We start from the raw sequence: 13,326 nt of genomic DNA, 5'->3' as shown, positions 1-13,326 counted from the left end.
TTCGGCTCAGACAATACTAATGAACGCGCCAAACTTTCGGAATTAATTTTCCTGAACCTAGCTGATGATAAGAATCATAGACTTCTACTTATCTATCGCTAGATAATCTCAGTGACAAGATTAGTTTAATTCGATAATAATTAATGCAGTGATTTCCACCCATAATATGCATGCATAAGTAAGCTGTTGGTTGGCAACAGTTGGTTTCCCAGAGATAATTTAATTCCATCTGTTCGAAATTTAATTCGACTGTTCGTCGTTCGATTCAAATAGGATGGTACAGCTTATTTGTTTAGCAAAACTGTTTCATGTAGTATGCTTTATTTAAATACCTATATCGATATTTTTGTAGGTGAAATAGGTACGTAAAATAATGATAATTAATACGTATATCATAAGAACAGGCGTTAAACTTTATGATTTACGCAAAATGGATTCGAGTCAATGTTTCAATAAAGTTTTATGTATATAACGCGCGGTAGTGTCACTAACAGTCAGTAACAGGAGTTCATTAGGTAAAGTTCAACAATGTAAGCTCGTACCTACGGCACGCAACACCAAAGCTCGCTTCGCCAGCTGTTGACATTGTGCTTTGATCTACATCGAGACCAGTTCCAGCGAGCTTATATCTTATCTATATCTAATGCTAATCTAGGTTAGGTTAGGTCAAAAGTACAATTAATTGTATTTTGTCCTCGGTAAACGCTTACTTTTGTACCTATAATGTTAATGAGGTTAATGACTCAATATGATGTCATGTGGGCCATAAGGTCATTGTATGCCCAATGAAGCAAACGATAAATAAACCACTGGAGATTAATTAAGTCTTATGTTTTACCTTGATTATATTTAGTTACCAGGTACTTGACCATGTTTAATGTCTTATAAAGTCTAACACTTGGCTTAGGAATAAATAGTATGCCAGCTATGAATGTTGAATTCCATACTCAGGAAACCACCGCGCCCCTTTGGAATAGCTGGGGAGCAAGGGAGCACCAAATATGCATATATGTGACGTTCCACAGCAAAAGGTACCTTATGGCGGCTGGCGCTTACGTCGTATTGTGTCGCAATAATATTGGAGTAGCGTTAATAATAACCTAGCGTAAGCGCCATCCGTCATAAGGTACCTTCACCCGTGGGACGTCACATATTATGTTTGCTAAAAGTCATATACCGTATCGGCTGTGAAAACTAACTAACTAAGTAACTACATATATTGCCTTCGAGTTATCGTCCTAAGGCCTATTAGACGTCAAAACAAAAATGAAGAAGTCGTATTTTGACAATTATTTAAATTTATTCACCATAGATGTTTGATAAGATAATATCAATGCCAGGTACGCAATGCAATTTATCTTACTAAATCATTAGCATCGATTTATCACAATATCGTGGGTTATCTACGTTTGAAAGAGTGGAATTCGATTAATCTTAACAGTGAGGACTAATTAAACTTAGATTTGAATTAAACGGAAAACAAAATTTGTTAAAATTGTCAGGTGGTGAATTATAGTTAAATCCTATGTTAATTTTATTCTAGCCGCGGTCAGGACTTATTAATTCAGTAACGAAGCAGTAAGTCAGCAATTTTGAGTATCTAGTTCTAGTTGTTAGTTTATGCAATCAGCAAATAATGTAATTGGAATATACAATTGTTGGAGAGATGAAAGTCATGTGACGAAAAAGGTATTACGAATGAATGTGGAGGGAAGTACGAGGATAGGAAAACCGAGGAAAAGGTGGATGGACTGTGGGAGAGATGATATGAAACGAATGCAAGTGAATGATGAAATGACGGGCGACAGAGAGGTGTGGAAGAGAAAGACATGCTGCGCCGACCCCAAGTGAATGGGACAAGGGCAAGAGAATGATGATGATGATTCAATTGTTGAAATGCAACCTAATACGTGAAGTTACGTTTTCCTTCGTTTTTTATTCTATAGATCCAAACAATAGATCCAAGATAGATCTAGTGAGAATTTTTTATTCGGCAGATTCGACTTCGGCCCGATGTATCCAATGAAAACATTTTTTAGCAATAGTGTACCTACTTAAAGGTAATGTAAAGTATGTTACCAATATTACGAGTACATAGACATAAATATAAGTAGTTCTGTTATGTTTCGTATTTTAATAGACTTGCGAATTATCGCTACAAATATATCTTGTACAATATCTTAAACGGACAATAGATACCTAATACCTATGCTAGAGAGCAAAAGTTCAGCAAAATACGACAACACAAAAACGTACATTCCTACTCATAACATGCAAAAATCAATGCTTTGAGAGTAAAATCTAGAGGCTACAACTGTGTATAGCTAATTAAGTAATTAAGATATCATAAAGTCATTCTAATGAAGTACCTACATACTTTTTAAGACTATTTATACAAGAAAAACAATAATAGGACCAACATAAAAAGCTTTATCAAACTTAAACATGCTTTACCTCTGAATACAACTCAGGCCTGTCCAGTTTTTGTGTTAACAACGATGACAGCTGCTTTGAATAAAGTTTATGTTTTGTTTTATAGTCGACTGCAGCATTGAACGAATTTATATTAATAGGAAAGGAAATTAAATATTAATAGGAATTCTATTCACCGTTCTGTTGTTAGTCGGTTAGCTGAACAAAGTGCTGGTTAGTCATATGGTGCGGCGGAGTGCGAAAATTGCACAAGTATTTTAATATTAAAATGGCGATATACACTTTAAATAATTTTCACAAGCCAGGCACTTATTACGCTATATTTTAAGATTATAGAAATATCTTATTAGTTCTTAATAAAAAGTTTTTACATTGTTTAAAAGCCCGGATAAAATTTATTCTAGTCAATACTCATTAGTTTTCTTAGGCCCACTTGCACCATTCCACTAAACAGGGATTAAGCGGTTAAACCGTTAACCTAGTGTCAAATTGTACTGATAACCATGGTAACGCCAGGTTTAACCGGTTAACTCCGGGTTAGTGGAATGGTGCAAGTGGCACTTATGGTTTAATATAATCTGGAAAATGAGTCGTAATAAACACTAACAAACTACGAATTAAAGGAACAATTAAATGATAACAGAAGAGAATACACCGTGTTGACTCAGATATTTAAATATCTTCCTTACACAGATTTGTTTCCGGCCCAATCACATGCTCTATTGTCCACGGCTGTCGTTGTCCGAGCTTTATCTTAATTGACTGCATTTTGATTTAGTGCTGCACTATTACCAATTTAAATATGCTGTCCCCCAACACATTCTAATACTCTATCTCTGAGAAAGCAATGCTCATTATTATTTTGATTTAATTCTGATAATCGCATTCGTAACTTGGCTTTTATAAGCGCAGATTATTTTTAAGATATCGTGGCAGAAGTAGCCCGCGTAACAACACTGGACCTTATTCTTATTCTAATAAGAAATATAATTTATTTAGAGCAACAGTAGTGTTAAGTTTGCCATATAGTGTTGTGAGAGTAACGCCTAAAGGGACATGTTATGTCATGCTATTTCTTATACGACATGTCGAGTAAAAGTAACAAGGATATTAGATTGCTATCCAGCGGTGCCATACGGAATGTGATTGAAGTTCTCTTGTCATGAACATTTGATTTCCTTGATTGGTCTACATATTCGATACCAGACAGATAACCTTTAATGTGTTTAGAAAAACAGCTTTAAGATGAGATTGATAATTTGATTAGGTATTAAAAAATGCTTTTTTGACGCGGAAACAGCAAACTGACACTGATGCGAATTAATATAATATCCTACCTACTGGTAAATTAAAAAAGCTGGCGCGAATGGAATTAATTAAGCTATATTGGATACTTTTATTCACCTATACCCAACAGATCTTTCCTTGCCAGTTCTCATGAATCGTCGTCACTTGATCTTCGTAAAGTACCGAGTCTATCTGCAGGTACCGTGTATAACTGCATATCTCTATTTTTTACACATATGCGGGTACCACGTTTATCACTAACAACATGTAAGTAATTAATTCAATATCCGTATTGCAAATCCTTGATAGCATCGGCTGTGGTGATCAATAAGCTCCAATAAGGTGAAGGTTCAACCTAAACCTTTATTGAATAACGCTTTATCGCGACTGCATTAATCAAGGGGCAGCGCTATGCTAATCAACTTAAACGCTTCGTTAAGATGCGAGATTAACTTAGGGTTAGTTAGTATACGAGCCAGCAAATTAGTTATGAGTGTGCTTAAGCATAGTGCGTAGATACGCATAGTATGAGGTCAATTCGAACATACATACACTGACATCAAAGTGATATCTAAATTATGTCATTTAATTATCGTGCATCTGGCTCGCGCTAATATATGTACTGGCAAGTACCATCGCCCACACTATTAACTGTTCATCGGTGGACATTATGCCTTTTGTAATAACCACCGATGGACAGTTAAGAGTGTTGTGTTGCGAAATGACATTCTTTAGATATCGTTATGATGTCAGTGTACGTTTGAATTAACCTGGTAAATGTAACGTACAGTAAATGTAAAGTACGGGATGATTCTCAACTTTACCATGTGATTCACTTATAATCCTCTGAAATTAATGTTAGGTCTATTACCTATAGGTATAGTTGGTATGGGTAATGGGTTATACAAGCCGTGGAACATACTAACATTTTAATAGGTAATTTATATTATGCATTCTTGTACAGTCAGTCTTTATGTATCAGATGTATGCGTAGAATACATGTAAACATAAGAAGTTCAGTTGTAAGACAATGGGGTGCGTATCGATGGCTATAAACATTTTTATTATAATATCAGTTACAATAACGCTTATTTAGTATAATTATTAACTGATATAACAACACTTAATATATTTTCATATGATATAAATTATAATTTTATATAAAGATTAATTGATCTAATAACATTTAGCATAACATTCTTCAAGTATAATGCATATTTTCTATACTGAATTTATGATATAAAGTTATTTCATCTAAAGTAGAATTGTTGATATAATGTATTAGATATATAATTCCACATTTACTATTACTCACTACAAAAAACGACTATTTCTACATATAACGAACTGCTATTTATAACTAGGTAGGTAAGGTTAAGAACTGCGACCCCTATACAAAACCAACCGCTACCAGAATACTAACTAGGTTAGGTTAGGTTAGGTTAGAATTGCGTCCATTACACAAAACAAACCAGTACCTAATCTGCGTTAAACATTTACATATGTCGTCATAAAAATACCTTTACTATAATACATATTATACCGAATAATGCTTATATAATAATACTTGTATAATAATTGAGCATTATATCACATGATCGTTATAATAAATGAGTGTTATATCAAAAGATAATGATACAAAATGATATGAAACATTTTAATAATATACCAAATGTATATTATACAAAATGAGTTATTATATTTTCTGAAATTATATTAAATGTAGTTATATCTACAGAAAATATATTAATTATTTTTATATCGATCATTACACACCCAAGACAATGAATGCTTAGGTCATTTTGAACACTTCGTTTACATACGTATTAGTTATTACTCTTATTAGCCATATAAGTACTTCTACTACTGACTGATCGCAACCGCCCGTTGCGCCTTATAAGAAATGTATATACCATTGGCATGCGCTGTCGCTGCTGTGTGTAGTAACAGTAACGCGCGTGTGCCGATAATATTGTCAGCTGTCGTTTGCATTTCGATGTGTATTCTCGATCAATCACAGGGATTATGATTATGACACAGATATTCACTGCTAACAGTGAGCTAACTCACTGCATGCCACAAATAAGAGAGTGTATGCGTTTGCATCAATATTTGTTTAATTTCGAACAGAACACCTACGACGTTATTAATTATTATATTTATTAGGTAATTACCTATACCTAATCAAAATCAAGGAATAGATAGGTAGACAGATTCCAGGTTTTAAATATTTTCGCAACTATCAAGAGCTCTGTCTTTCACGCGGCGAATACGCTCTCCGTTATAGTATTGAAAACGTTCCCGCACGAAAAAAATCCTATACAAAACTGAAAACATTCCCAGGAACAGAACATCTCGTATTATCCTTTGGCCAACCAAGTATGAACTTATAAATCTTATAGTAGTTACTAAACTGTGACACCAAACAGTACATTCGTGTAGTTCCCACAGGACGAATTAAACTCTTAATGTTCCGTCAAGCTTTCTATCCTATTCGCATTCGAGGCTAAGCCTGGCATAAAGGCCGCTATTTTTCACACTCAGATAACGTCCTGAACCCGACAGCTGAGCTAGGAGACTGTCTTATTAGAGTTCCGCGCCGGACCACCGTGGAGAAGGTTTTTGTTACGTGTCCCGTCAGAACATTTGTTAGTCACTGCGATTAAGGCAGTTTAGTGTTTGGTTTGTTTTGTTGGGATTATATGTTTGTTTGTTTGTTTTTCTCGTGTATGTTGAGTATAATTGTATGTAAGAGAAATATATATCAGTCACATTTTTTATATTTATTTAACTTAGGCTTCCAAGAGAAAACGCGGTTTTGTGTGTTGGTGTTTCTTATTTTCCGTGTCAATTTAAACTCAGTAGTATACCTATTTGAGAAAGACAATAACTGCTTGAACTGCACTTACGACAGATCTTACTAAATGCAAACGCGAAGATGGGGCGATATGTATTCAAGCCGACCACTGACTAACCGGTCGCCGGACGATATCGGCCTGTCAGTTAGAACAAAAATTTGACAGTTCCGAACAACTGACCGGCCGATATCGTCCGGCGGACTGTTAGTCAGTGGTCGGCTTTAAATTGGCCATGTCGCGCGGCATAGAGGCGTGGATAAGTTGAAAATAAGAAAAATGGAGGAGAAAAAAGTTCGTGACGAAGTTTCATGAGGTCAAATTGCAAACTTTCAGAGCTGCATTTTATTTATGGACGATCGAACGTACCTACTGTGAATTATTTTTGAAACGTCATAGGTAGTTGATTAAAATTTAAGTTATCCCAAAACACTTCCAAAATACCGAAGTTAAGAGAGGTATTAGTGGCAGTTCACAAATAATAGTTCACGCATTTCTCATACATTTATTACACCTATTGTAGCCTGATTCATAGAGTATGCTGTCCATTTATTAATAGGACATATTTGGACAGAGTCCGACAAGCAATAAATATGGGTATAGAGGCTTACGGTCTAACAGAGACGATCGTTAGTTACGCTCGCATTGATTTTTAAAGGGTATTAGAGTTTGTTAGACATGTTTGTAACAAAAGGCTTGCCTTTCGACACCAAGAAATTGTTTCCGATTGTGTTGTTGTCGGTAGACTGTATGGAGCCCAGATGTATTGAGGAGATTTATCGTGCAGCGGGGTATCTATGTATTTTTATTTGTAAGAATATATATGTATAGAGAAAGTCGTTATGTATGCAAATGCTGATTACTGATTGCGGAAATTATCAACATAATCATCAATCCTAGATGTTTTTTTATAATTTTTTCTACAAATGTATTGAACCGTCATAACCGAGTGGACTCCTTTGGGATATAACTTGGAAGAAGCTGATAAGTACGTGGAATATAGGTACTAAAGTTTGAGCATGAGGTCAGTGGATTCGGACTATTCGGAGGCTGAGAGAGCGGGACGCTGTGCAAATCGGCGTCTCATTTCGCTTCCTCGGATTTTGTGCCCGAAAGTATACACATGCATGTCGCTGGTAACCATGATGGAAGAAGGTACTATAGGTACTAGCACGTGGTTACAGGTACTAGCAACCTACTATCAGTTTTGAAATCAGAACTCATTGAGCAACAAACTTGAAGCTCAATATTATGTGCATAACTTCATATGTACTCGTATCATCAAGTTATGGTACTAATACTAAACACCGATCACAAAGCCTTGCATCATTTCTAGGTACGCCACATATTATCCCCATCTTCAATGCGGCACATAATATCTATCCACAACTTATTTTGCACAACTCGTATGATATCCATTTCATCAGCAAAAGTGAATCTTAGTTGTATAAAAATAAAGTCTACATTAGAATATCATTAAATGAGTTAAGAGCTTGCGAAAGTGAGCAATTCATATTATAATTGCACAACAAACATTACGTCAACCGCACATTACGCTGATTTGCCTGCATATATTTCAACGCAACATAATTATATGTTGGTTCTATGTTGCGGAGATGCCAAACAAGTGTTTACCAAAATTGACCATAATGCGAAGGAAAGTGGAGACGTCCGAGACTTGGAGGTAAATGATAGACGCCCTATTTCTCATAGCAATTGGCCTGTGTCGTAAAATCTTAACCTATTGAGCTAGTCGCTTAGCTTACTAGACATTTACTGAAGCAACTACGCTCTTGTAAGGATTGGATGAGGGTCTACACAGAGAGAAGGCATTAAGTTCATAGATTTGAACACATTTTCTTGTTAACAAATTGAAAGCAAGCTAAAATAGTTGGGTATTGTGTGTGTCTTTTCTAGTGTCTTAAAAACCTTCAGCAGTCAGAACCATAACACTGATTTAAAGTCAGAACTATAATTTTGGCCCATGCACATGTAGTGGGTCTACACCTACTGCTACAAACACCAATTTATTGGCATAGTGAATGTCCAACCTCCTCGTTACGGATCGGTTATCGATATCACTTTATCTCAATCACAAGTTGCCAGGCGTAAGTAACTATGTAAGGTTCATGGCCAAAAAGCAAAAAGTTCAAAGTACTTGTATCTATGGAGTGTAAAATAGTAATGAGTGGCAGGCTCCAGATTATTAGTAAAGATCTAAGTACCTAATGATTGATATATCAGCCGAATGTTAATAGAAGTGTGAAATGCCAAAATCTATCATGTAAATTGGGCTAGGTAAGTACCTACAGCGAGTGTCAAAGAAATGGATAGTACTAGGTACAAAAAAGCTTTCCAGTTCTAAACCTGAAAGCGATTAGATTCTTACAATTCCTTCTGATAGATTGCTTGCAACAGTCCGATAAAATAGGATAAGCATCGTTATTAACACTTCTAATTCGACATTAACACGCAAGAAGTAACCAAGACAACTTATTCCCACTGTCACTAAATCGCTCAGCTCGGTCATCGTAATTCTGATAGTTCTAATTCCATTGCCTGTTAACAATGGAGCAACTAAGAGCAATTTCAAGGATAACTAACAACTGTTATTGTGTTGTTTGTCGCGACCGGCCGATCACTTGCGATGCGTATCGCGATATAACTAGTTCCAATTAGGGAAATCAATTCAGGGTTGTCACCGTCATTAGGGTTTTTTCAAAATGTTTTGTAGCTCTATAGTTAAAAAAAAAAACTCACAGCCCAAGGCTATATAACAAATTTGCACAACGTGTAAAACTGTATAGGTACATGCCTAAATCATACAAGAGTTACATATGTATACATAGATTCTATATATAAGTATTATGCTGAATGTAGGCCTCCTAAGTCCATCTTTGCTTATAAACATGTTTGAATTGGTTTGAGCGGAGTAACTGATGACATTTAATTATGTCAGTATCGGCTGTATCCAGCATCTAAGATAAAGACAATAAATGGCAAAATAATTAGGTACAGTCGACGTCATGTGTACAGTTTTCGCCTTATTACAAAAGCGTAAGGTGCAAAACTGTAAACATATCTTTGACGTCGACTGTACCTTTGTATTTTTAGCCATTTCGCATTTTTAACACGCAACTGTGTCACTTCAACGTTATATTACCAAATGTAACATCAATTAACAGCCCTAACAAAGTGCAAGATTTACTACAATCAAATCGACCACAAATCGATGAATCGATTCTGAATTCGTTATCTAGTTCGGCAACAGCTAGTTCAATGAATAGAATCGAATAACTTACAAGGGGATCTGAATAATCGACACCGGGTAATCAGATCGCAATCTGTTCAGTCGATTTATAAGATCTGCGGGTTCCTGCATACGACGATGCTATCGGGCACGGTGAGCATTAGTTATAGTGATTTGTTTCAACGGCTGAAATTTACACTAACTACTGAGCGTGTTTGATTAAGAGGAAATGTGAGCTAGCGGTCCGTTTGTTAGAAAAAATATCGAGGATCCGTTCCGAATTGAGTCTTACTCTAGAATTGAACTTATGTAAAAAACCGGGCAAGTGCGAGTCGGACTCGCGCACGAAGGGTTCCGTGCCATAATGCAAAAAAAGCAAAAAAAAAAAACGGTCACCCATCCAAGTACAAGTACTGACCACTCCCGACGTTGCTTAACTTTGGTCAAAAATCACGTTTGTTGTATGGGAGCCCCATTTAAATCTTTATTTTATTCTGTTTTTAGTATTTGTTGTTATAGCGGCAACAGAAATACATCGTCTGTGAAAATTTCAACTGTCTAGCTATCACGGTTCGTGAGATACAGCCTTGTGACAGACGGACGGATGGACGGACGGACAGCGAAGTCTTAGTAATAGGGTCCCGTTTTACCCTTTGGGTACGGAACCCTAAAAATGATAACCTGTCTACCCTAATTTTGTAATACCTTGGCAGTGATAATGTATACCTAGGAGCGTCAAACTTGACGAAGCACTTGCGTAAAAAGTTAGCTGGATCCGCCCTTGCCTGTTTGGGTAAATTACTCAAAATTTTCATTCATAAGTCGCCACATGGCCCACTGTCTCAACGATCCAGTAGGTTCAGAGGGTCTACCGCGAAAAACGAAAATTCGTCACCTGCTCTATCGCTCTTGCATATTCAGAGGCAGTTAAAGAAATTTAGATTTTCGTTTTTCGCGGTAAAGCCTCAGGAATGCCGGTCTAGTCCCCATGAAACCATTTATCTAGTTACTACACACTTACCGTTTTCCTTCATAGCGGCGACCGCATGTGGCACTCCGAGCCAAGGAGCCGGCAGGTCCAAGAACACGGCGTCGGCTGTACCGTTCAGCTCCTCCCCAAACCCTTGCTGAAGCACGTCTCTGTGTTTTGCCTGAAAATGAGTCTTCGTGAGCAAGTTTAGGTACCTATGACTAAATTTAATATGAAATCGGACGTGTAACACTAAAATCATCACCAAACTAGTAAAAAAAAAACTACATTCAAAACATAACTTATATTAAAGGAAATATGGATGATGCACCGCTTCCGGCAAGACTCTAACTCTGGTCTGGACCGGTGTTCAGAAAGGTCGTAAGTTCGAGTCTTGCCGGAGGCGGTGAATTTCACAATTTTTCCTTTGATACTTATGAAAACTGGTAGTATCGCTCGCAGACATTTCTGCTTGATAAAAACACATAATATACATTGATGTATCTGGTGAGAAAATAAATATGTACCTTATACGTATTTAAGTGGATTTAAAAAGCCGCCATATTAAAATATAATGTAGGTACTTATCTTTATGATAAAGTAGATAATAATATAAAAACAAGCATTTGCGAGTGAAATTCATGAAAATTGAGAAGCAACACGCAACGTACTATCGTAAATATTGGAGGTGTTCAGGGCATTGATATCATGACTTCGACCTGGCCCACGGTTCGCACGAATTACAGTAATTACACAGATATATGACACCCCTGAGGATTAAGCTACAAGTACCTAGGTACACGATTACTGTGTTTTCACTAGAAAAGCGTAACAACATGCAGTAGTTTCGGAGTTAACCGCAAACAAACAAACTCATGTTACAGCTCTCCTGATTGCATTCGTAAGGATTGCGTCCGGATTCCGTCTAGCCTCCTAATCCTAGGTCTGAACTAGTATCAGTTTTAACGAAAGCGTCAGCTATCTAAGGTATAGCCCTTATTGAAAAGAGGCACATTGCCCCCAAAAGTTGAACGATGTTTCCGTTAGGTACTTGATGCAAATTAATGACCTATCACGCACAATTTGTTATAAATTTGATATGTTCTAATTTACAGTCACTGTTGAGTATATCTATTAACATATCCATTCCATCTTCTATTGTTGCTAGATGCAGGATGGGATGCTATTACATAAAGTAATAAATGTATAAAATAAATGAAACTTACAGTGACATACTCGGCTATGCCGTGGGCTTCAAATTCATCTCGGGCGATTTTGGCGCGGTGCTCGTGGAAGTCAAACGTATGGACGTGACCGTGCGGCCGCACCCGCCGTATTAGGGCATGCGTTAGGGAACCGCTTCCAGTGCCTGTTGCAAACGAATTTAGACTTTATTCTAAGTTGTAATAGGTTCATGTTGCCAGGCAGTAATAGAATATATTTTGAGATAGCTTCCCAGAGTTTTAAATTAGGTGACCTTATCCTGAGAGAAGACCTCTTACTGTTTACTGGAAATATAATTTCATGGTATAGATCTTATAATTCTAGATAAGTACATAACAGGAGTAACATACAGGAGATTTCATAGAACTAAATTCCCTACCTATGTATTTTCTAGGTAATTGGAATGTGAAAACATGGTTTGGCCAAGTGCGAGTCGGACTCGCGTTCCAAGGGTTCCGTACATTACTAAATTTTTAACAATATATTTTTTTATATATGTGAAACGCGAGTGAATTGCCTTTAAAAAACCCGTAGGGGTCGGATCAAAAACTAAGTAATTGGTCCGACTCACGCTTGACTACATATTTCTAATAGGTTTTGCTGTCAACTATAGGTAAAGACCTATTTTATGTATTTTTTTCAAAATTTTAGACCCAGTAGTTTCGGAGATAAAGGGGGGGGAGGGAATGGTAATTTTTTGCCTATTTTCTTGAATTACTTCTAAACTATTTATTCTAAAATTATAAAAAAAATATGTTTGAGATATGAGATATGAGAGCTCTTTCATTTGATACGTAACAAGATATAGTTTGAAAATTTTATTTTCAGATTTTCTCATTTACCCCCCAAAAGTGGCCCCCATGTTTAAAATTCATTTGTTTACGTGACATGTTCGTCTTTGGGTCACAAACTTACATATGTGTATCAAATTTCAACTTAATTGGTCTGGTAGTTTCGGAGAAAATAGGCTGTGACAGATGGACAGACAGACGCACGAGTGATCCTATAAGGGTTCCGTTTTTTTCCTTTTGAGGTACGGAACCCTAAAAACTATGTTTTAACATAAAAAATGTGTGAAAATTATAAACAAATACATACAACTTACAGGGTTTTTTAGCTTCGAAAATAAAAAAAAAGTAACACATATCATAAAAGATGTTTAAAAATAAGAATTACAGAATGCTTGATGTCACCGGTTGGCTTTTTTTATGCTTTTTTTACAAGCTTTTACTTAGTTTCACCAGTCCCGTTGTCTGTAATCAAATCTTGCAAGTTAAATTTGTTCCACTGTCCGGTGTCTGATTGAG

General features: G+C 36.4%; 1 protein-coding gene and 1 long non-coding RNA gene across 3 annotated transcripts in view; both read right to left on the bottom strand.

Annotated features, from left to right (window-relative positions):
• Positions 1–13,326, bottom strand: part of LOC134667803 (uncharacterized) — a 433,239-nt gene that overhangs the window by 131,486 nt on the left and 288,427 nt on the right. The window lies entirely within an intron of this gene.
• The window catches only part of LOC134667397 (tRNA (adenine(58)-N(1))-methyltransferase catalytic subunit TRMT61A), an 86,679-nt gene that overhangs the window by 72,407 nt on the left and 946 nt on the right, over positions 1–13,326 (bottom strand). For both annotated transcript variants that reach the window (XM_063524809.1, XM_063524803.1), the window contains exons 3-4: positions 12,022–12,164; positions 10,847–10,976 (exon numbers count right to left, since the gene is read on the bottom strand). In XM_063524809.1, coding sequence (XP_063380879.1) covers positions 10,847–10,976; positions 12,022–12,164 — 273 coding nt within the window. The remainder of the gene's footprint in view (positions 1–10,846; positions 10,977–12,021; positions 12,165–13,326) is intronic.

The sequence above is a fragment of the Cydia fagiglandana genome, chromosome 1 (genome assembly GCF_963556715.1).
Source record: "Cydia fagiglandana chromosome 1, ilCydFagi1.1, whole genome shotgun sequence".
NCBI lineage: Eukaryota > Metazoa > Arthropoda > Insecta > Lepidoptera > Tortricidae > Cydia > Cydia fagiglandana.
Note: the sequence above shows the minus strand (reverse complement) of the source record. Positions and strands in the feature narration are given on the sequence as shown.